The 22608-nt window shown below is 54.9% G+C and overlaps 2 protein-coding genes across 5 annotated transcripts in view; both read left to right on the forward strand.

Moving 5' to 3' along the window:
- The first annotated feature begins 696 nt into the window (after positions 1-696).
- Positions 697-11306, forward strand: LOC105485914 (2,4-dienoyl-CoA reductase 2). Of its 3 annotated transcripts, none has more exons than XM_024794138.2 (9): positions 697-891; positions 3971-4039; positions 5475-5526; positions 6736-6871; positions 8948-9072; positions 9252-9345; positions 9527-9718; positions 10214-10431; positions 10777-11306. In XM_024794138.2, exons 1-8 carry the CDS (start codon positions 812-814, stop codon positions 10429-10431), a joined length of 966 nt encoding a protein of 321 aa, XP_024649906.2. In that variant the 5' UTR covers positions 697-811; the 3' UTR covers positions 10777-11306. The 3 variants fall into 3 exon arrangements, with proteins under 3 accessions (XP_024649906.2, XP_024649905.2, XP_011746834.2); XM_024794137.2 differs by having other exon boundaries at positions 698-891; positions 10742-11306; XM_011748532.3 differs by having other exon boundaries at positions 699-891; positions 9527-9631; positions 10742-11306.
- A 6996-nt stretch (positions 11307-18302) lies between these two features.
- LOC105485913 (RAB11 family interacting protein 3) overlaps positions 18303-22608 on the forward strand; it is a 99139-nt gene continuing 94833 nt past the window's right edge. Inside the window, exon 1 of one of the 2 annotated variants that reach the window (XM_071083776.1) lies at positions 18303-19090. In XM_071083776.1, coding sequence (XP_070939877.1) covers positions 18377-19090 — 714 coding nt within the window. In that variant the 5' untranslated portion in view covers positions 18303-18376. The remainder of the gene's footprint in view (positions 19091-22608) is intronic. The other variant, XM_011748528.3, reaches the window with a different exon arrangement.

Here is a 22608-nt window from a genome sequence, read left to right on the forward strand (position 1 = left end):
CCGCTGGCCCGCGGGTATGTCCAGTCCAGGAACGGCCCAGCGTGTTTTTCCCCCGTGACCGTGGCGGGCTCCCCTCTTCCAACAGTGGTACAGGCGGGGCGCCCCGTCCTGAGTTCGTGGCATAGCCCCGCCGGGGCCGCCTCCCGGGTTCAAGGTATTCTCCTGCCTGAGCCTTCCGAGTAGCCCAGATTACAGGCACCTGCCACAACGCCCGGCTAATTTTTGTATTTTGATAGTAGAGACGGGGTTTCACCATGTTGTCCAGGATGGTCTCGAACTCCCGACCTCGTGATCCGCCCGCCTCGGCCTCCCAATGTGCTGGGATTACAGGCGTGAGCCACCGCGCCCGGCCCCGGACCATTATTTATTGGCCTCAAAACGGGTCATTTTGGGAAGCGGCGCGGGGCAGGCCGCGCTCCCCATGGTGTTTACGGGGATGCGAACGGGGGCCCAGAGGCTGCGAGCCCGGCCTGGACCCAGGAGCCAGGGGTATCCCACAAGTTCCGCAGGCTCCGAACGCGGCGCTCACGCCGAATACCTGTGAAAAAGACTCCGGGAAGGGACCGCAGAACACCGGACTTCCGCCGCGGGAACCGCCCCCACCCCACTGCGCCTGCACCTCGCGCGCTGACTTCCAGTCCCAGCAGCCCCCGCGGGGGGCGGGGCCTCCGGGGAGAAATCAGAGGAGGGGCGGGGCGTCCGGGGAGTGGGGCGGGGCTCCCGGTTCCAGGAGCGTTCGCCGCTTCGCGCGGGGTCCCGGAGGTCAAGGCAGCTCCCGCCCGCTGTCCCCGCAGTCCTCGCCGCGAGCGTCATGGCCCAGCCGCCGCCCGACGTGGAGGGGGACGACTGTCTCCCCGCGTACCGTCACCTCTTCTGCCCGGACCTGCTGCGGTGAGCGGGGCCCGGGAAGCGGGCGCAGCCTGGGTGCGGCGTCCGGTCCGCGGGCGCGGGCGCCCCCACGTGGTTCCCGTAGCGCCGAGAGGGCCGGCGGGGTCCCCACGGAGGGCTCGTGTGTTAGGAAACCTGTCTCGCCTGGCTCCTTTCTTTTTTTTTTCTTTTTTCTTTTTTTTTGAGACGGAGTCTCGCTCTGTCGCCCAGGCTGGAGTGCAGTGGCGCGATCTTGGCTCACTGCAACCTCCGCCTCCTGGGTTCAAGCGATTCTCCTGCCTCAGCCCGCCTAATTTTTTGTATTTTTAGTAGAGGTGGGGTCTCACTATGTTGGTCAGGCTTGTCTTGAACTCCTGACCTCAGGTGATCCACCCGCCTCGGCTTCCCAAAGTGCTGGGATTTACAGGCGTGAGCCACCGTGCCTGGCCCAACCTGGCTTCGTCTTTCTTAACATAAAATTTTAGGTTGAAATCATTTTTCCGAAGACCCAGAAGGCCCAGGAATGCCGGGTTTTGCCCAGCAGCTCTTCATTTTCCTGCAAACGCCTTGGTGTTCACATGGGAAGGCAGCCCGGGTAAAGGTCGAAGTCCTCCCTCACTCGGCCAATGGGCGGATCCTTTTTTTTCTTTCCTTTTCTTTTTTTCAATTTGCAACATGTTCAAGTTTTTATTACAAATGTGATCTTTTGCCAGGAGCAGTGGCTCACGCCTGTAATCCCAGCGCTTTGGGAGGCCGAGGTGGGCAGATCACCTGAGGTCAGGAGTTCGAGAACAGCCTGGCCAACATGGTGAAACCCAGCCTCTGCTAAAAATACAAAAAATTAGCCGGGTGTGGTGGTGCACACCTGTAATCCCAGCTACTTGGGAGGCTGAGGCAGGATAATCGCTTGAACCCAGGAGGTGGAGGTTGCAGTGAGCCAAGATCGCGCCATTGCACTCCAGCCTGGGCAACAAGAGTAAAACTCCATCTCAAAAAAAAAACAAGAAAAAAGTTTTAAGTTATGTTCTCCAAGGAAAGGTATTGACAATTCTTTTTGAGTGTTCTGCAAAGTAAAAAAAAAAAATTGTTTTGAAACGGAGTCTCACTCTGGGTTCAAGCAATTCTCCTGCCTCAGCCTCCCAATTCTGCTTCAGTCTCAGTGTGCCCAAGTGGGACTATAGGCACACGCCACCACGCTGGGCTAATTGTATTTCTAGTAGAGATGAAGTTTCACCATATTGATCAGGCTGGTCTGGAACTCCTGACTTCAGATGATCCACCTGCCTCAACCTCCCAAAGTGCTGGGATTACAGGAGTGAGACACTGCGCCTGGCCCAAAATTAATCTTTAATCATTAAGAATAGGAAAGGCAACTTAGAGCTCTGCCCATCCATCTGGTACAATTTGTGCCAGTCATACCGATTAGTACACATTTAATATGTACAAGAAAATCTCTAATAAGGCCGTGTGCGGTGGCTCAAGCCTGTAATCCCAGCACTTTGGGAGGCCGAGACGGGCGGATCACGAGGTCAGAAGATCGAGACCATCCTGGCTAACACGGTGAAACCCCGTCTCTACTAAAAAATACAAAAAACTAGCCAGGCGAGGTGGCAGGCGCCTGTAGTCCCAGCTACTCGGGAGGCTGAGGCAGGAGAATGGCGAGCTGAGATCCGGCCACAGCACTCCAGCCTGGGCGACAGAGTGAGACTCCGTCTGAAAAAAAAAAAAAAAAGAAAAAGAAAATCTCTAATAAATAAAAAAGCCATATTATCCTGACCTAGCTCACTGAATCTCAGGAATCATCTTTGACATTCATGCCATGCAGGGCTTAGGAGAGAGGAAACTATAACCTCTATCTTGTTTAAACCAGGGTTATTTTTTCTATCTTGTATCTACTTCTGTCAGTTTCTGTCGAAATACTCACTGCAACCTCCGCCTCCCAGGTTCAAGCAATTCTGCTGCCTCAGCCCGGCTAATTTTTTGTATTTTTAGTAGAGGTGGGGTCTCACCATGTTGGTCAGGCTGGTCTTGAACTCCTGACCTCAGGTGATCCACCCGCCTCGGCTTCCCAAAGTGCTGGGATTTACAGGCATGAGCCTGTGCACCAAAATACTCTTTCCCCCACTGCACTTTGCAAGTTTGTGTCAGCACAAGTTCAAGACCAGCCTGGGCAACAAAACAATACCCCTCTCTAGAAAAAGTAGAAGAAAAATCAGCTGGGCATGATGGCGTACACCTGTAGTCCCTGAAGCAGGAGGATCCTTCTAGCCTGGGAGGTCAAGGCAGCAGTGAGCTGTGATGGTGCCACTGCACTCCAGCCTGGATGATGTAGCAAGAATTTCTCTCAAAATAAATATATAAAATACTATAATTTTATGGATTTTCATTTTATTTATTTATTTTGAGACTGTGTTTCGTTCTTGTTGCCCAGGCTGGAGTATAATGGTATGATTTCGGCTCACCACAACCTCTGCCTCCCAGGTTCAAGCGATTCTCCTGCCTCAGCCTCCCGAGTAGCTGGGATTACAGGCATCCGCCAGCACGCCTGGCTAATTTTTTGTATTTTTAGTAGAGACGGGGTTTCTCCATGTTGGTCAGGCTAGTCTCAAACTCCCGACCTCAGGTGATCCGCCCGCCTTGGCCTGCTAAAGTTCTGTGATTATAGGCATTAGCCATGGTGCCCGGCCGAATTTTCATTTTAAATCATTGCCATGTAGCAATATGGGGGGTGTATTTTAACAGGGCTCTTTTATTTTTTACTTATTTTAATTTAATTTTATTTATATATATTTTTTGAGACAGAGTCTCACTCTTTTGCCCATGCTGGAGTGCAGTGGCATGATCTCTGCTCACTGCAACCTCCGCCTCCTGGGTTCAAACGATTCCCCTGCTTCAGCCTCCCAAGTAGCTGGGACTACAGGCACCCACTACCATGCCCAGCTAATTTTTCTATTTTTAGTAGAGACAGGGTTTCACCATATTGACCAAGCTGGTCTCGAACTCCTGACCTTGTGGCCCACCCACCTTGGCCTTCCAAAGTGCTGGGAGCCACCGGCCTGGCCCAATAGGGCTCTTCTAACGGAGCCTCCTTTTTTAATCTCAGGGACAAAGTGGCCTTCATCACAGGTGGCGGCTCTGGGATTGGGTTCCGGATTGCTGAGATTTTCATGCGGTGAGACTGCTTTGAGTCCCCTCCCTGCTCCCCGCTTCTCCCTGCCTGGGCCCTGCTGGATGCTGGACCCCTGGAAAGATGCTGGTGGGAAGTAGAAGTCCCCTGCTCATCCACCTGACAGGATCCAGGTGCCTGCCAGAGTGACTGGGGAGGGGTTGAGGATTGCCCTGGGGGGAGTCAGGACTTCGGAGCTCCTACAGGTCAATGGAGATTGTGTGGCTCTGGTCTGGGGCCTGCTGGGACCTCGAGAGTCAGGGCTGTGTCAGGCCCCAGTGCTGGCGCCCGGCAGGGCACATTTTTTCTTGGGACACAATTCTGTGGCTTCAGGCCGGGGTCAGCAACGTATCCCACCTGACAGCGGCTAGAGTTAGGCTGAGGTGGGAGAGAGGGACTCCTTTTCGGTTCCCCTGAGGCTCCTGCTTTTCAGACCAGAAAGGTGAGTCCCACAGGAAGAGATCTGGCCTTTCCACTGGTGGCTCTGTGCTCGGGGCGTCTGAGGACCGAACGGGACATTGCAGCTCCAGTGGGGCCTGCCTGGCAGGGGGAGCTGCCTTTGTGGCTGAGGACCGAATGGGACATTGTGGCTCCAGTGGGGTCTGCCTAGCAGGAGGGTAGCTGCCTTTGTGGCTGTTGTGGGGAAGCAACTCCCAAACCAGAAGAGTGGAGAAATCAAAGAACAAGGCAGACAGATCCCGTTTGTCCCTGTGAGGTGATTTTATTGGGGAATTTATGGGCAGAAGCATAGTCGGGTGGCTGCGAGACAGGCGGGTGGCTGCGAGACAGGCGGGTGGCTGCGAGACAGGTGTCTCCAAGCTGTTACCCCCAGGCCCAGGGCTTCTGTACCACAGGGAAAGGGTCTTGCTTCAGAGGGAGTGTGTAGGAATTTCTTGAAGATAACATCAAGATTGTTTTGACCTAAAGGCAGGACTTACCTTTGTGCTCTTCTGCAAGAACAGTAGATAAGCTGGACATTGGAAATCATAGCGGCCTTCCTGGAACCGAGGTCCCTAGAGGCCAACGTGGTGGATTTGCATCCATGTGGTCAGGAAGGGGAGCAGGGAGCACCCCGCTTCAGAACGGCCTTCCACGCCAGCCCCACAGGGAGAAGAGGGTGGAGGATGTGGGCCCAGCAGGCCCCAGGCAGATGTGTGGGCTGGGCTCTGTGGCTCACAGCAGTCTCTGTACCTGGTGTTTGGGACAGGGCTGGCAGGCCTGTGCGGCGGGATGTCCCATGCCAGAAACCCCAGGGTGGGCACCACCTGAGGTCCCTCCAGAGTTGCTCAGTCCTGTTCACGCCCCTGTGCCCTCTGCCAGCTGGGCCTTCAGCCCTGGACTGGTACTTCCGCCCGAGAGACTCCTGCCCAGGAGCCGGGCAGATGCCCCCTGGGAGTGCCGCTCGCCTGCACTGTCCTCACACCTGCTTCTGGTTTTGCAGGCACGGCTGCCACACGGTGATCGCCAGCAGGAGCCTGCCACGAGTGCTGATGGTGAGAGGACCTCTCCCGTGGTCCCCTGTGCGGGTGGCTGTGGGGGTGCTGGGCCTGGGCCTGGAGGGTCCAGAGGCTAAGGGGATGTTGGCACCAACATTTTTTTTGTTTTTGAGACGGGAGTCTCGCTCTGTCGCCCAGGCTGGAGTGTGGTGGTGCGATCTCGGCTCACTGCAGCCTCTGCCTCCCAGGTTCACGCCATTCTCCTGCCTCAGCCTCTGGAGTAGCTGGGACTACAGACGCCCGCCACCACACCTGGCTAAATTTTGTATTTTTTTGGTAGAGATGGGGTTTCACCATGTTGACCACCATGGTCTCGAACTCCTGACCTCAGGTGATCCGCCCACCTCAGCCTCCCAAAGTGCTGGGATCACAGGCGTGCGCCACCGTGCCCAGCCGGCACCAAAACTTGCACTTCTAAATATGGAGCTTCAGTGTAAGTGGCCAACCAGAGGCATCTTCGACTTTTTTTTTTTTTTTTTTGAGACGGAGTCTCGCTCTGTCTCCCAGGCTGGAGTGCGGTGGCCGGATCTCAGCTCACTGCAAGCTCCGCCTCCCGGGTTCCCGCCATTCTCCTGCCTCAGCCTCCCGAGTAGCTGGGACTACAGGCGCCTGCCACCTCGCCCGGCTAGTTTTTTGTATTTTTTAGTAGAGACGGGGTTTCACCCTGTTAGCCAGGATAGTCTCAGTCTCCTGACCTCATGATCTGCCCGTCTAGGCCTCCCAAAGTGCTGGGATTACTTGAGCCACCGCGCCCGGCCTTCTTTGACTTTTTAAAAATCTAGTTATTGGGTCCTGGGAGGAACCTTCCTGTTTGGGGGTAATGTGGCCCCAAGAAAGATCTCTGGGCTCACCTGGGTTATTTAGGTGGTCCATGCATCCCACCTACCGGAGCCCTCAACCTGTGAGGAGAGTCTCACCTGTGCCACTGGTCTGCGGCAGGGGCAGGACATGGGTGACAGTGGCCTGGAGGGCGATGCAGAGAGAGGATTCTAGGACGGGTGGCGGTGCGGGGAGAGTGTGGCAGGTCCCCACAAACATCTACCAGGGTCATGGGTACTTGCAGGCTGTGCTTCCCCAGAGTGGGGCCCCGCAGCAAACCCAGGGTTCCAGTGGAACCCGGACGCATTGTCCTCTGCAGACTCCAAAGGCCTTTTCTCCAGGCCGGGGCTGCAGGGCTGCTGTCTGCCTCTTTACCTGGGCTTCTAGGCCGCCAGGAAGCTGGCTGGGGCCACTGGCCGGCGCTGCCTCCCTCTCTGTATGGATGTGCGAGCACCCCCAGCTGTGATGGCTGCCGTGGACCAGGCTCTGAAGGAGTTTGGCAGAATTGACATTCTCATTAACTGTGAGTCGGTGCTGAGTGAGGGTGGTGGCTTCTCACAGGTTGGTGGTACCGATTGGAGGCCCTAGAACTCTGGTCCTGGGGTGGGGACTGTGCCAGGGAACCTAGCTGCCTGCCCTGGGGTGGGCTGTAACCCATCCATGTACCTGAGGCCCAGACTCAGGCTCCGGGCCTCTGTCTCCGGGCCTCTGTCTCCCGGCCTCTGTCTCCGGGCCTCTGTCTCCCGGCCTCTGTCTCCCAGCCTCTGTCTCCGACCCTCTGCCTCCGGCCCTCTGCCTCCGGGCCTCTGTCTCCGGGCCTCTGTCTCTCGGCCTCTGTCTCCCGGCCTCTGTCTCTGGCCCTCTGTCTCCGGCCCTCTGCCTCTGGGCCTCTGTCTCCCGATCTCTGTCTCCGGCCCTCTGTCTCCGGCCCTCTGTCTCCCGGTCTCTGTCTCCGGCTCTCTGTCTCCCGGCCTCTGTCTCCCGATCTCTGTCTCTGGCCCTCTGTCTCCAGCCCTCTGTCTCCAGGCCTCTGTCTCTGGGCCTCTGTTTCCCGATCTCTGTCTCCAGGCCTCTGTCTCCGGCCTGACTCCGCTTCTCTGGGAGGCAGCAGGTCAGCACAGCTGCAGTCCAGGTGGACTCCATGATCACGGCTAAATGGCAGAGTCGGGTGCCCTTGTGTCCTGAAATTCCCTCCTGAAAAAAAAGTAATAGCCGTTTTTTTTTTTTTTTTGAGACAGCGTCTTACTCTGTCACCCAGGCTGGTGTGATCATGGCTCACTTCAGCCTCCACCTCCTGGGCTCAAGCCATCCTCCTGCCCCAGCCTCCTAAGCAGCTGGGACTACAGATGTGTGCCACCACGCCTGGGTAATTTTTGAATTTTTTGTTTTTCGTAGAGATAGGGTCTTACTGTGTGTTGCCCAGACTGGTCTCAAACTCCTGGGCTCAAGCAATCTTCTTTCCTTGACCTCCCAAAATGCTGAGATTACAGGCAAGAGTTACCAATAAAATAAAAGCTAGCCCGGTCTAGCTTTTTTTTTTGAGACGGAGTTTCACTCTTGTTGCCCAGGCTGGAGTACCGTGGTGCAATCTCAGTTTACTGCAACCTCCGCCTCCTCGGTTCAAGTGATTCTCCCATCTCAGCCTCCTGAGTAGCTGGGATTACATGCACCCGCCACCATACCTGGCTAATTTTTGTATTTTTAGTAGAGATGGGGTTACATCACATTGGTTAGGCTGGTCTCGAACTCCTGACCTCAGGTGATCCGCCCACCTTGGCCTCCAAAAGTGCTGGGATTACAGGCATGAGCCGCCGCGCCCGGCCCCCAGCTTTTATTTTTTATCACAGTTTTAGGTTTATAGAATAATTAATAGTACATGGAATTCCATATTCCCACCCACAGTTTTCCCTGTTAACATCTTGCATTTGTTACAATTGATGAACCAACACTGGGTTCACTCTGCAAAAATTCCTTTTGAAAAACATCCTGTGTATTAGTTTCCTGGGCTAACAGAGTACTACAACCTGCGTGGCTGAAACAACCGAAATATAATCTCCCAGTTCTGGAGGTCAGAACGTCCAAGGGGAAGGTGTTGGCAAAGCTGTGCTCCCTGAAGGCCCCGGGGAGAGCCTGTTCCTGCCTTCTGCGTGGCTTCTGGTACTGCCACAGTCCTTGGCCCTCCTGGGCTTGAAGACTGTCGCTCTGCTGTCTGCCACTGTCTTCACGTGGCGTGTGTGTGTGTGTGTGTGTCCTCTTCCCTTGTTATACGGATGCTAGTCATTGGATTTAGGGCTCACCCTAATTCGTTGTGACTTCAATGTAATTCGATTATCTCTGCAACCTGCCCCATTTCCAAACAAGGCCACAGTCGCAAATACGGGGTCAGGGCTTCAGCATGTCTCTTCTCGGGGACGTAGTGCAGCCAGGACACCCATCTTGCTCCGGTCATTTTGGAATTTATCCTAGGGCATGGGTCTCCTCCCTATGCCACAGGGCATCTGGGCTCCCTCCTGCACCCTCCCCTTCACCCACCTGGCCACGCCCACCTGGTATCCCTCTCCCCAGGCTCCAGCAGCTCCTGCGGTCTCCCACTCTGCAGGTGCGGCTGGGAACTTCCTGTGCCCCGCCGGCGCCTTGTCCTTCAACGCCTTCAAGACCGTGATGGACATCGACACCGGCGGCACCTTCAATGTGTCTCGCGTGCTCTATGAGAAGTTCTTCCGGGTGGGCATCCTCCCGGCGGGGGCCTCCGCCTTATGACCGCCATCCACCGCCCCGCGGCCTCCCCTTTATGGCCGCCCACCCACCGCCCCGCAGCCTCCCCCTTACGGCCGCCCGCCCACCGCCCTACCGCCTCCCCCTTATGGCCGCCCACTCACTGCCTCAGGCCTTGTGTGTTGCAGGACCACGGAGGGGTGATCGTGAACATCACTGCCACCCTGGGGAACCGGGGGCAGGCGCTCCAGGTGCATGCAGGCTCTGCCAAGGCTGCTGTGGGTATGACCCCCCTGCCCAGGTCTGCCCACCTGGGTTCCCACTGGGCCCTCTGCTTCCATCCCAGGAAGCCAGCAGTCTCCACGTGAAGCTGAGCCCAGCTTCAGGCAGCGAGGCCTGGCCTTGGCCCTGACCCCTGCAGAGAGCAGAGCGGCCCCTTCATATCCAACTTTCTCCCGTGCAGACGCGATGACACGGCACTTGGCTGTGGAGTGGGGTCCCCAGAACATCCGCGTCAACAGCCTCGCCCCTGGCCCCATCAGTGGCACGGAGGGGCTCCGGCGACTGGGTACGGCTCTCAGGGAGCCCAGGCCTCCCGCAGATCCTCCCCTGGGGCACAGGGTACCCATGGAAGCTTCCAGAACCTTGGCAGGGGGTATGTTGAAAAGCCCTCACGCCTGTAATCCCAGCACTTTGGGAGGCCGAGACGGGTGGATCACAAGGTCAGGAGATCGAGACTATCCTGGCTGACACGGTGAAACCCCGTCTCTACTAAAAATACAAAAATTAGCCAGGCGCAAAGGCGGGCGCCTGTAGTCCCAGCTACTAGGGAGGCTGAGGCAGGAGAATGGCATGAACCCAGGAGGCGGAGCTTGCAGTGAGTGGAGATAGCACCACTGTGCTCCAGCCTGGGCGGCAGAGCGAGACTCCATCTCAAAAAAAAAAAAAAAGAAAAAAAAAAGAAAAGCCCTGTGCTGATTCCATGGTGGCAACTATGTTCGGTGCCTGACCTGATCCTGCTCCATGCTAGGCCTTGGGGACACTGACTGTGCCCTTGCTGTTCCCAGATGCTTCTCGGAATGAGCTGGGGGAGAGGGGAGGGTGCTGGGTCTTGGGGCCCATGGGGCCTAAACCTTCTGCTGCCCTCCAGGTGGCCCCCAGGCCAGCCTGAGCACCAAGGTCACTGTGAGCCCGCTGCAGAGGCTGGGGAACAAGACCGAGATTGCCCACAGCGTGCTCTACCTGGCCAGCCCTCTGGCTTCCTATGTGACGGGGGCTGTGCTGGTGGCCGATGGCGGGGCATGGTTGACGTTCCCAAACGATGTCAAAGGGCTGGCGGATTTCGCATCCTTCTCTTCTAAGCTCTAGGTGAGGTGCCGCTCTCGCTTCTTGGGGTCACCTGTGTCCTTGGATGTTGGTCACTGCATGGGCAGGTCTCTGCGGGACCCATGGGGCTGGCGTCTCCTTGGTCCCCATCCTGCCGGCCCTGCACCAGCCTGGCCACACGTTGGTGCTGCCCCGTGGGGCTGGGCAGGAGGCGGGCGCTAGGGCACTTGCTCTTCTGTAGTGGCCTCGGCCTCTGCCGGCATTTCTGGCAGGTGCTGGGTGGCCAAGGCAGCCGAGGTGTTTTAGGGGGAAGCCGTCCTCAGCCGGCTCCTAAGTTCTGGAACTTCTGCAGGATTCTTCCGGTCACTGCTTCCCTCTGCCTCACAGCCAGGTGGAGAGCACCAGTCTGAACCAGCAATGCCCGCAGCCCAGCCCCTCCTCCGGACACTCAGCTATTTCTGCACTCTCCCTCCCCATGGTCCCAACTCCAGGGCAGGAGCAACTGGACAGTGGGCCTGGCCCGTGGAGCTGCCATGCCGGTGTCTGAGGGCCAGGTGCCACGCAGGTGGTGCAGGTGCAGACAAGATACTGAGATGTCCCCTGCCCCGTGGTCAAGGCTGTCCTGCCTGCCTGGGTCCAGGGCCTGAGGGAGCCACATGGATCCTGAGACTTGTGTTCTCTTGGCTGAAAACACTGAGGTGCTCCCGTCCGTGCGTGGCCCATGAGCTGGGACGGGCCTCAGGCTGCCCACAAGGTCCGCCCCTCTGTCTCTGCACCACCTGTTTGCATAAACACACTTTGCTACAATCTTGCTAGATGGTACATTTTCTTAAAAGATAATCTATTTACTGTAAAAATAAACTGGACTTTGCAAAAGCTTTTAGAAGGAAAAGAGCATTAAAGAGAATTGCTGGTAACCCTGTCGTTTGTGGGTTGTGTTTTCTTCCTGTCTTTTCTGTGATGTTTAATTATTATTATTATTATTATTACTATTTTTGAGATGGAGTCTCGCTCTGTCACCCAGGCTGGAGTGCAGTGGCGTGATCTTAGCTCACTGCAAGCTCTGCCTCCCGGGTTCATGCCATTCTCCTGCCTCAGCCTCCCGAGTAGCTGGGACTACAGGCACCTGCCACCACGCCCAGCTAATTTTTTGTATTTTTAGTAGAGATGGGGTTTCACCATGTTAACCAGGATGGTCTCCATCTCCTGACCTCGTGATCCACCCGCCTCGGCCTCCCAAAGTGCTGGGATTATAGGCATGAGCCACTTGCACCCGGCCTTTTTTTTTTTTTTTTTTTTGAGATGGAATCTCCCTCTGTTGCCCAGGCTAGAGTGCAGTGGTGTGATCTTGGCTCACCGCAACCTCCATCTCTGGGGTTCTAGCGATTCTCCTGACTCAGCCTCCCCAGTAGCTGGGATTTCAGGCATCTGCCACCACGCCTGGCTAATTTTTTGTATCTTTGTAGAGAGAGGTTTCACCATGCTGGCCAGGCTGGTCTTGAACTCCTGACCTCAAGTGATCCACCCCACTGGGCCTCCCAAAGTGCTGGGATTACAGGCGTGAGCCACCGCACTGGCCTCAATATAATTCTCAAGTATGTTTTGGTATTTTTACTACAAATGAAAGCATTTGAAAACAAGATAGGTCATTGATTATGTGTTTTTAAACTTAACAAAAATTGGCTGGGCATGTTGGCTCACGCCTGTGATTCCAGCACTTTGGGAGGCTGAGGTGGGAGGATCACCTGAGGTCAGGAGTTCCAGATCAGCCTGGCCAAGATGGTGCAACCCCGTCTCTACTAAAAAATAGAAAAATTAGCCAGGTGCGGTGGCGGGCACCTGTAATCCCAGCTACTTGGGAGGCTGAGGCAGGAGAATCGCTTGAACCAGGATATAGAGGTTGCCGTGAGCCGAAACCGTGCCATTGCACTCCAGCCTGGGCAACAAGAACAAAACTCTGTCTAAAAAATAAAAATAAAAAATATATGATATAGCATGTATTATTCTGTAAGTTGCTTTTTCACCCAGCTTGTCTAGAAGTCTGCCGTGTCAGTTGTGCAGATGTGGTGTACTCACTTAAACTGCTACACTTCACAACAGACAACAGGCTCCACTGAAGCCGTTCGGTTCTTCTTCCAGAGAAATACAAACACCTGAGGGAAACAAGTCTTTCCATCGCCCTGGGAACATGTGCAGTTTCTCTGACAGGCACCGGAAGGCGGATCCCACACTGGAGTACTCCGACCTCTAGCTGCATGCGTAGCGCCAAATTCCCACTCGCTGGTGTCCTCAGACTTACTCTGATTGGTATCCAGGGCTATTTTCACACATTTTCCTGGTTACCTGTGAGGATGAGGATCTTTTTTATGTGTTTACCGGCCACTTGAATTTCCTCTTCTGGAGCTGCTTATTAATATTCTTTCCTCGTTTTTCTACCGGGTTGCTGTTCTTTTACTGTTTTTTGAGAAATTCTTTTGTGTATTCTAGAAATGAATATTTTGTCTGTTAAATCCTTTCTAACTATCTCTTTTCCTAGTTGCTACCCCAACATTTATATATTGGAGTCCTAATGCCAATGGATGGTATTTGGAGATGAGGTCTTTGGAAGGCATAATAATTTAGGGTTAGGGCCGGGCGTGGTGGCTCACGCTTGTAATCCCAGTACTTTGGGAGGCCAAGGCAGGTGGATCACAAGGTCAGGAGATTGAGACCATTCTGGCCAACATGGTGAAACCCCATCTCTACTAAAAATACAAAAAATCAACTGGGCATGGTGGCGGGCGCCTGTAGTCCCAGGTACTCAGGAGGCTGAAGCAGGAGAATGGCTTGAACCCGGGAGGTGGAGCTTGCGGTGAGCCGAGATCATGCCACTGCACTCCAGCCTGGGTGACAGAGCGAGACTCTGTCTCAAAAATAATAATAATAATAATTAGGGTTAGATGCGGTGAGCAAGGTGGGGCCCCCATGATATGCGAACAGTGCCCTTATGAGAAGAGACAGTCTTTTTTTTTTTTTTTTTTTGAGATGGGAGTCTCGCTCTGTCGCCCAGGCTGGAGTGCAGTGGCCGGATCTCAGCTCACTGCAAGCTCCGCCTCCCGGGTTTACGTCATTCTCCTGCCTCAGCCTCCCGAGTAGCTGGGACTACAGACGCCGGCCACCTTGCCCGGCTAGTTTTTTGTATTTTTTAGTAGAGATGGGGTTTCACCGTGTTAGCCAGGATGGTCTCGATCTCCTGACCTCATGATCCGCCCGTCTCGGCCTCCCAAAGTGCTGGGATTACAGGCTTGAGCCACCGCGCCCAGCCTCTTTTTTTTTTTTTGAGATGGAGTTTCACTGTTGCTGCCCAGGCTGGAGTGTAGTGATATGATCTTGGTTCACTGCAACCTCTGCCTCCCGTGTTCTAGCGATTCTCTTGCCTCAGCCTCCCAAGTAGCTGGGATTACAAGTGTGCACCACCACGCCCGGCTAATTTTTTGTATTTTTAGTAGAGATAGGGTTTCACCATGGCCAGGCTGGTCTTGAACTCCTGACCTCAGGTGATCCACCCGCCTCGGCCTCCCAGAGTGCTGGGATTATAGGCATGAGCCACCACACCCAGCCTTTTTTTTTTTTTTTCTTGAGATGGAATTTCCCTCTTGTTGCCCAGGCTGGAGTGTAGTGGTGTGTTCTCAGCTCACTGCAACCTCCACCTCCCGGGTTCAAGTGATTCTCCTGCCTCAGCCTCTCGAGTAGCTGGGATTACAGGACACGCCACCACACTCAGTTTTTGTTTTGGTTTATTTTTTTTTTTTTGAGATGGAGTCTCGCTATGTTGCCCAGGCTGGAGTGCAGTGGCGCAGTCTCGGCTCACTGCAAGCACTGTCTCCCGGGTTCACACCATTCTCCTGCCTCAGCCTCCTGAGTAGCTGAGATTATAGGCGCCTGCCACCACGCCTGGCTAAGTTTTTGTATTTTTAGTAGAGACAGGGTTTCATCGTGTTAGCCAGGATGGTCTTGATCTCCTGACCTCGTGATCCACCCGCCTCGGCCTCCCAAAGTGCTGGGATTACAAGCATGAGCTACCGCGCCCGGCCTAGTTTCTGTATTTTTAGTGGAGACGGGGTTTCACCATGTTGGCCAGGCTAGTCTCGAACTCCTGACCTCAGGTTATCCACCCGCCTCAGCCTCCCAAAATGTTGGGATTACAGGCATAAGCCACCATGCCTGCCTTTTTTCTTTTTTTGAGACAGTCTCGCTCTGTTGCCCAGGCTGGAGTGCAGTGGCTTGATCTCAGCTCACTGCAACTTCTGCCTCCCGGCTCCAGTGATTTCCCTGCTCACCCTCCTTAGTAGCTGGGATTACAGGCACCCGCCACCGCCCCCACCTAATTTTTTTTTCTGAGACACAGTCTTACTCTGTCGGCCATGCTGGAGTGCAGTGCTGTGATCTCGACTCACTGCAACCTTCACCTCCTGTGTTCAAGCAATTATCTGCCTCAGCCTCCCGAGTAGCTGGGATTACAGGCGCCGGCCACCATACCCAGCTAATATATACATAAATTTTTTAGATGGAGTCTCGCTCTGTCGCCAGGCTGGAGTGCAGTGGTGCAATCTTGTCTCACTGCAACCTCTGTCTCCCAGGTTCAAGTGATTCTCCTCCCTCAGGCTCCTGAGTAGCTGGAACTACAGGCATGTGCCACCACACCCAGCTAATTTTTGTATTTTTATTTTTATTTTTATTTTTTTTTTGAGACGGAGTCTCGCTCTGTCACCCAGGCTGGAGTGCAGTGGCCGGATCTCAGCTCACTGCAAGCTCCGCCTCCCGGGTTCACGCCATTCTCCTGCCTCAGCCTCCCGAGTAGCTGGGACTACAGGCGCCTGCCACCTCGCCCGGCTAAGTTTTTTTTTGTATTTTTAGTAGAGACGGGGTTTCACTGTGTTAGCCAGGATGGTCTCGATCTCCTGACCTCGTGATCCGCCCGTCTCGGCCTCCCAAAGTGCTGGGATTACATGCTTGAGCCACCGCGCCCGGCTTTTGTATTTTTAGTAGAGACGGAGTTTCACCATGTTTGCCAGGATGTTCTGAATCTCTTGACCTCGTGATCCGCCCGCCTTGGCCTCCCAAAGTGCTGGGATTATAGACGTGAGCAACCGCGACCAGCCTAAATTTTGTATTTTTAGTAGAGACAGGGTTTCAGCATCTTGGCCAGGCTGGTCTTGAACTCCTGACCTCATGATCCACCCGCCTCGGCCTCCCAAAGTGCTGGAATTACAGGCATGAGCCACCACGCCCGGCCCAGAAGAGACAATCTTTCTCTAACACGTGACAACAGAGAAGATGGTGGCTATGGTTTGAATATTTATACCCTCCAAAACGCATGTTGAGGCCAGGGCAGATCACTTGAGGTCAGGAGTTTAAGACCAGCTTGACCAACACGGTGAAACCCTGTCGCTATGAAAAATACAAAAAATTAGTCGGCCTTGGTGGCACACGCCTGTAATCCCAGCTATACAGGAGGCTGAGGCAGGAGAATCACTTGAACCCGGGAGACGGAGGTTGCAGTGAGCCGAGATCGCGCCACTGTACTCCCGCCTGGGTGATAGAGTGAGACTCCATCTCAACAAAAAAAAAAAAAAAAAAAAAAATTAGCCAGGGGTGGTGGCAGGTGGTGGCTAATTTCTATTTTTTTTTTTTTGTATTTTTAGTAGCGATGGGGTTTCACCATTTCTGTCTTCTGATCTCGTGATCTGCCTGCCTCAGTCTCCCAGAGTGCTGGGATTACAGGTGTGAGCCACTGCCCCTGGCCTAAGGTGGGAAGATCTCTTGAGCCTAGGAGGTTGAGGCTGCCGTCAGTTATGGTCGCACCACTGCACTGCAGCCTGGGCAACAGGGCAAAACCCTGTCTGAAAAAAAAAAAAAGGGAACTGCCACAGCTCACAGCCTACCAAGGGGCACAGATAGTAGGTCTGAACAGCAGACGGATAGATGGGAACTTGTCTCTTTAGTTTTTCATGAACAGCTTCTAACTGGTCCAGGCAGGGAGGTGCAGGCTTCCAGGCTGTGGTTCCATGGAAGACACCAGCCGGGCACGCAATGGACGTTTTCCAGCCCTGGCACAGACAGAGCGTGCGCGCCCCTGCTCTCAGAAAGCCAGCCTTCTGCCTCTGGCAGCGCCGGCACATAAAAGCAGAGGCAGCCTGCTGTCTCTGCCTCACCCACACTAACACCCCTATTTAGAAAGGTTGACACATCACTATCACTGCTTCTGAAAATTTTATCTGGCCAAAGGCATCAGCCCAAACTTGAATTCTTGCCAAAGCTGGAGGTGATTTCGTTCTTTGAATGCAGTATCTTCCTCATGAACACATATAGCTCTTACAAGAAAATGAGAATATAGTTTGGGGAGGGGGACCTCTCACCTTCCTTTTCCCAATGCCAGCCTCACAAAGTCTGGTCCCATGTCCCCTGAGATTTTGCCACGGGAGATGACTCACTCAATTAATACGCTGCTCCTGACCGTACACTTGGAAGCAGAGGTTCCGTTCCTTTGATTTTTGCCAAAGCTGCTTACGAAACCGTATCTTGTGTTGGTGCCCAAGGTGTGTAAAAATACAAGTTCATCATTTCCCTGATACAAATCACGACAGGCTAAATTTAGTGCCTCACCTGCTCCTAACTAGTCTGTCCCACCGTCATGCCTGCCGCCAGGCTGTGGTCCTGTCTGAGGTTCTGTGTCCCTCTGAGGACAGGGACACCTAGACACAGAGGTCAGTTGTCAAACGCGGCCACGGGGCTCGTGAGGCTGGCTGCAGACGGGCGATTAACGCTGGGTGTCTTCTTTAGTCTTATTTTCTTGTAAAGACGAGGTCTCGCTTTGGTGCCCAGGTTGGTCTCGAACTCTTGGGCGCAAGCGATCCTCCTGCTTGGGCGTGGGCCACCGCGCCCGTCCCAACGCTGGGCGTCTTGGAGACCTTGGTCACAGGCTTAAGGCAAAGGCCTAGCGCGTGGCCGCGCGTGCCTCTGGTTTCGAGGGACATGGACTGCGTGTCTGCGGCCCCTCCGCACTCCGTGTCAGACCCTGCGTCCGCCGGGTCAGCGCGGGGCCTGGGTTGGGCCTCGCCCTCTGCAGCGTCTGCGCCTCGCAACCCCTGAGGCACCTGCGACCCCTGGGCCGCGGAGCCAGGAGTGCGCCGCCTCCTGGTCTCATCAACGTGAGAACGCTTTACCCCGGAAGGGCTCAGCTCCCAGGGGGCTATGTCCCTGTGCGTCTCTCGCTCGCCGCGCGGTGCCGTTTACTCGTCCGCACCATGCGTGGGTCGCGGTCTCGGTTGCGCCCGCTAGTAGCTGTACGTCGGGAACCGTTCTAAGTAAGGTTTGACTCCGCGCGCCCCTTGCCAGGGACGTCACGTCACGCCACGCCTCCACTCGCAGCCTTGGAGCACCCCGGCGTCCGGCGCCTGAAGCTCGAGACCCCAGCTCCGGCGAGACGAGGCATACAAGACAGCGGAACACCCCCCGCAGCCGCCGCACTGCCGCGACACTCCCGGCGCCTGCCTTTATAGGAAGCCGGCGAGGGGCTGGGGCACCGCCGGGACGTGCTGACGTCAAGCCCGACGGAGGGCGGGGCCGGGGCAGCGGCGGCGGCGTTAGTTCTCCGGGTACCTCAGGAGCCTCAGCCCCCTTAGTCTCCTCATCCTGCTTCACAGGCTGCGCGGCCTCCGGTGTCCTCGGTCCCCGTCCGCTGTCGCCCGCCGCCCGGCCCCTCGCCGCCCTTCCTAGGCCGCCCCGCCGCCATGGGCCTGCGCCCGCCTCGCCGCCGGGCCGAGGGCAGCTGAGGCGCGGCGCGAAGATGGGCGAGGACGGAGCAGGGCCCGAGCGCCAGCCCCAGCAGCCCGGGCGCCCCGCGCGCGCCCGCCCGCGCCGCCGAGGGGATGCCCGCGCCCGTCGCCGCGCCCTGAGCGCCTTTGTCTGCCGCCCGCGCCCTCCGCACCACTAGCCTCTGAGGAGCATGGCGTCGGCCCCGCCGGCCTCGCCCCCGGGCTCGGAGCCGCCGGGGCCCGACCCGGAGCCGGGCGGGCCGGACGGGCCGGGGGCGACGCAGCCGGCGCCGGGCCCTGCGGAGCTACGCCTCGGAGCGCTCGCCGCCGGCTCCGATCCGGAGCCCCCGGGCCTGGATGAGCCTGCGCCCGGAGCCGCTGCGGATGGCGGGGCGCGCTGGAGCGCCGGGCCGGCCCCGGGGCTGGAGGGAGGCCCGGGGGACCCCGGGGCGCCCGCCCCGCCGCCACGCTCCGGCCCGCTGGGGCAGCTCGAGAGCCCGGAAGCCCCGGGCCCAGGGCCCCGCTCCGAGGCGCCGCTTCCAGAACTCGACCCGTTGTTCTCCTGGACTGAGAAGCCCGAGGAGTGTGGCCCCCTGGGCTGCCCGCAGAGCGCGCCTTACCGCTTGCAGGGGTCCAGCAGCAGCCACCGAGCGCGGGGCGAGGTCGACCTCTTCTCTCCCTTCCCCGCGCCCACGGCGGGCGAGCTGGCGCTGGATGAGGGTCCCGGGTCCCCGCCGCAGCCCTCGGATCTCAGCCAGACCCACCCCCTTCCGAGCGAGCCCGCGGGGAGTCAGGAGGACGGCCCCCGCCTCCGAGCCGTGTTCGATGCCCTGGACGGGGATGGGGACGGTTTCGTCCGCATCGAGGACTTCGTCCAGTTTGCCACGGTCTACGGGGCAGAGCAGGTATGGAGCGGCCCGGGCCGGGGCGTGGGAACCGGGCAGGTGCGCGTCTGGCCTGCGGGGTTGATGTGGGACCGGTCGACGCGGCCCATGGAGTCGGGAAAGGCATTGTCAAGACCTGCGAGTCCTGCTTTTGCTGCTTATTCACCACTTCGGCCCTGGTTTTCTGGTTGAATTTCACTGGAGTCCCTATTCCCTTCTTAAAAGGAGGTTCTATTCTGGGGAGTCAGTTTTTTCCCATCCCCCCATCGCCCCGTCAGCTGGATCTTACAGAGGTCAGCTCCTGGCCTGGGGACACCCCCCCAGGGTGCCTGATCGACGTGCCCCTGAATGAAAAAGTTCCCCGCGATTCCCTCGCCCGAGGGCCCAGATACTGCTTGGCTGAATTTACCCAAGTTCGAGCCGCAGAGGCCAGGCTGCCCAGACACCTTGAGATCCTACTGATAGATACCTATTTTGAGCACAATTACTTTACTGTGCGTGGTTGACATCTTTTCTACTTAGATTTCATCTTTTATTGTTTGGGAGACAGTCGATGCTTGTAGAAGGTCCTGGAATTAAGAATTTTTACTTTGGTGCCTTTGGGGAGGAAGGGAATGAGCCTCTGAGCTTGTTGGCAAATACAGAAGTCTAGCAGAACTCCATTAGGGCCACCTCCACTCTAGCAGGAGAGGTGAAATGCGTGGACAGGCACTGCGCACAATACAGTGTGGCAGGGGTCCACGCGGTCCTCAGGGCGCCTGCTCCTGGGGGGAAGGTGGGCCGGAAGATGCAGTCATTCCTATCTACCTCAGCACTTAATAAGTTTAAGTGGAGATAACAGCAGGGCAGTGTGTGTTCTGCCAATAACCCGGTGGACATCAAATAATACCAGCGCTCACTTTTAAATAGTTTACTTTGTAGGAAATGCCTAAGGTGCATCTGTCAATTTTTTGTATTTTGTTGACTTCTCACACATGCAGGCATCTGGTAAGTGGGTGTTCAAGTACATATGCATGTTTAAGCCAAAGGTCTGTAAGAAAAGAGGTAAAATTGGCACACTGCTATTTAGGGTGTCAGTCATAACATTAAGAACCTTGATGGCCAGGCGCGGTGGCTCACGCCTGTAATCCCAGCACTTTGGGAGGCCGAGGCGGGCGGATCACGAGGTCAGGAGATCGAGACCATCCTGGCTAACATGGTGAAACCCCGTCTCTACTAAAAAATACAAAAAAAAAAATAGGCCGGGCGCGGTGGCTCAAGCCTGTAATCCCAGCACTTTGGGAGGCCGAGACGGGTGGATCACAAGGTCAGGAGATCGAGACCATCCTGGCTAACACGGTGAAACCCCGTCTCTACTAAAAAATACAAAAAACTACCCGGGCGAGGTGGCGGGCGCCTGTAGTCCCAGCTACTCGGGAGGCTGAGGCAGGAGAATGGCGTGAACCCGGGAGGCGGAGCTTGCAGTGAGCTGAGATCCGGCCACTGCACTCCAGCCTGGGCGACAGAGCGAGACTCCGTCTCAAAAAAAAAAAAAAAAAAAAAAAAAAAAAAAAAAAAAATTAGCCGGTGTGGTGGTAGGCACCTGTAGTCCCTGCTATTTGGGAGGCTGAGGCAGGAGAATGGCCTGAGCCCAGGAGGCGGAGCTTGCAGTGAGCTGAGATTGTGCCACTGCCCTCCAGCCTGGGCGAGAGCGAGACTTGCATCTCAAAAAAAAAAACAAAAAAAAAAAAGAAAAAACAGGGGCCTGATAAATCAGGGTTCCTTACTGAGTTCACACTAAGAAGGTATACAGACAGGTGCCTGTGGGGCAGCCTGCACTGCTCACGTGCTTAGCTCCAGTTGGGATATTGTCAGGATAGTTTTCCACCTACTCTAATGGGCAGTAAAATATGTGACTGATACTTTCCGGTATCGTCAGTGTGGGTGGTGGTTGCTGGTCTAGGTGTTTTGCTGTGTTTCCTTCTTGCCTCTGACCTGGAGAGCACCTTGAGCTCCCTTGGTTGCTGTTGGCTAGTGCACTGTGTCTTCTCTCAAACATACTCTTGCTTTAGTACAGCAAAGAAGGCAGGAGAGTACCACCTTTGCTCCTTGTTACCATAACCCAGCTTTGATAGAGAGCTTCTGTGAGGCTCAGGTATGTTTCCACTGGATTATACCACAGTTCTCTGAGATGGTAGGCAAGCATGATTCATCCCCACTTTGCAGGTAAGAAACCAGAAACTCAGAAAGGTTAATGTAGCTCTCCCAAGGCCTCACAGGGGTAGAACTAGATCTTTTGGCTCTTAGACCTTAGATGCCTCTTCTTAAATGTGGTGGCTCACAATATCCCTATTGTGATAATAACTTTTTGACTTTCATACAATTATTTTTATTTGAGAAACAGCTTTTGTCATAACCTCCCTTAATGATCACAATGGGAAAAACTTCGGGTTGCTATTTGGGGTGAGCTTTCTTGTCATCACAAAGTACAAGTGAGACAAAATTCTTCACTCTGACAGCTCTTGGAGGAATTCGAAGGTTGGGGGCAAGGACTGGATGACTTGGGGTTTGATGAGGATGGGAAAGTGGAAGGGATCTCCTGTGGTATTACTCCTTCTGTCTGTTCTTCTGGATGGCTGAGGAAGAAGCAATGTTGGGTATGATCTGAGTGCCTGGACTTGGACCAGGTTCCTGGGATGGAGGAGAGCTCTTGATTTCTTCAAGCTAAGTTACTGTTCGGCAGCAGATAATTTACAGGGTAAAGAAAGGTTGATTTTCATGTTATGTAACCCTGTAGCCATTCCTCAGTTTCAGCAGGCTTGGTTCATCTGTAAACTACCCACTTACTACCCCCAGATGATTTTTGAAGTGGGTTCCTGACATTATATCATTTCTTCCATAAATGCTTCAGTATGTATTTCCAAAATATATCGATTCTTTTGAAAACATTAATGATTTTTTAAAAAAAACCCTAGGGAACAGTTCAGATAAACTGGATAACAGCAATAAAGATCATAAGTTTTTGTACTTTCTACCTTGAGATTTCAAAATACTGAGCACATGAGAGACTCTTAGTCCAGTCACATTACCGTCCTTGATGATAACAACTGGATTATCTTATTTTATTTTATTTTTTTTTTGAGGTAGAGTCTTGCTCGCTCTGTTGCCCAGGCTGGAGTGCAATGGTTTGATCTCAGCTCACTGCAACCTCTGCCTCCTAGGTTCAAGCGATTCTCCTGCTTCATGCAACTTCCTGTGTAGCTGGGATTATAGGCGCCTGACACCACACCTGGCTATTTTTTGTATTTTAGTAGAGAAGGGGTTTCTTCATGTTGGCCAGGCTGGTCTTGAACTCTTGACCTTAGGTGATCCACCCACCACTTTGTAATCCCAAAGTGCTGGGATTACAGGCATGAGCCACCGCATCCGGCCAAGTATCTTAATTTTTATCAAATTTTCAGAGGTATCATATTCAATGTCTTCTGTGTAATCTGTTTATGAAGGTAGCATTTTAAATTATTTAAATGGATTATCTGAATTTTTAATAGAAGCAGCTCCTG

This window comes from Macaca nemestrina, chromosome 18, assembly GCF_043159975.1.
Source record: "Macaca nemestrina isolate mMacNem1 chromosome 18, mMacNem.hap1, whole genome shotgun sequence".
Taxonomy (NCBI): domain Eukaryota; kingdom Metazoa; phylum Chordata; class Mammalia; order Primates; family Cercopithecidae; genus Macaca; species Macaca nemestrina.

Coding starts and splice junctions, on each gene's coding strand:
- LOC105485914 (XM_024794138.2), top strand. CDS start 812: ATGGCCCAGCCGCCGCCCGACGTGGAGGGGGACGACTGTCTCCCCGCG. Junction 892..3,970: donor TTCTGCCCGGACCTGCTGCG/GTGAGCGGGGCC, acceptor TTTTAATCTCAG/GGACAAAGTGGCCTTCATCA. Junction 9,073..9,251: donor TCTATGAGAAGTTCTTCCGG/GTGGGCATCCTC, acceptor TGTGTGTTGCAG/GACCACGGAGGGGTGATCGT.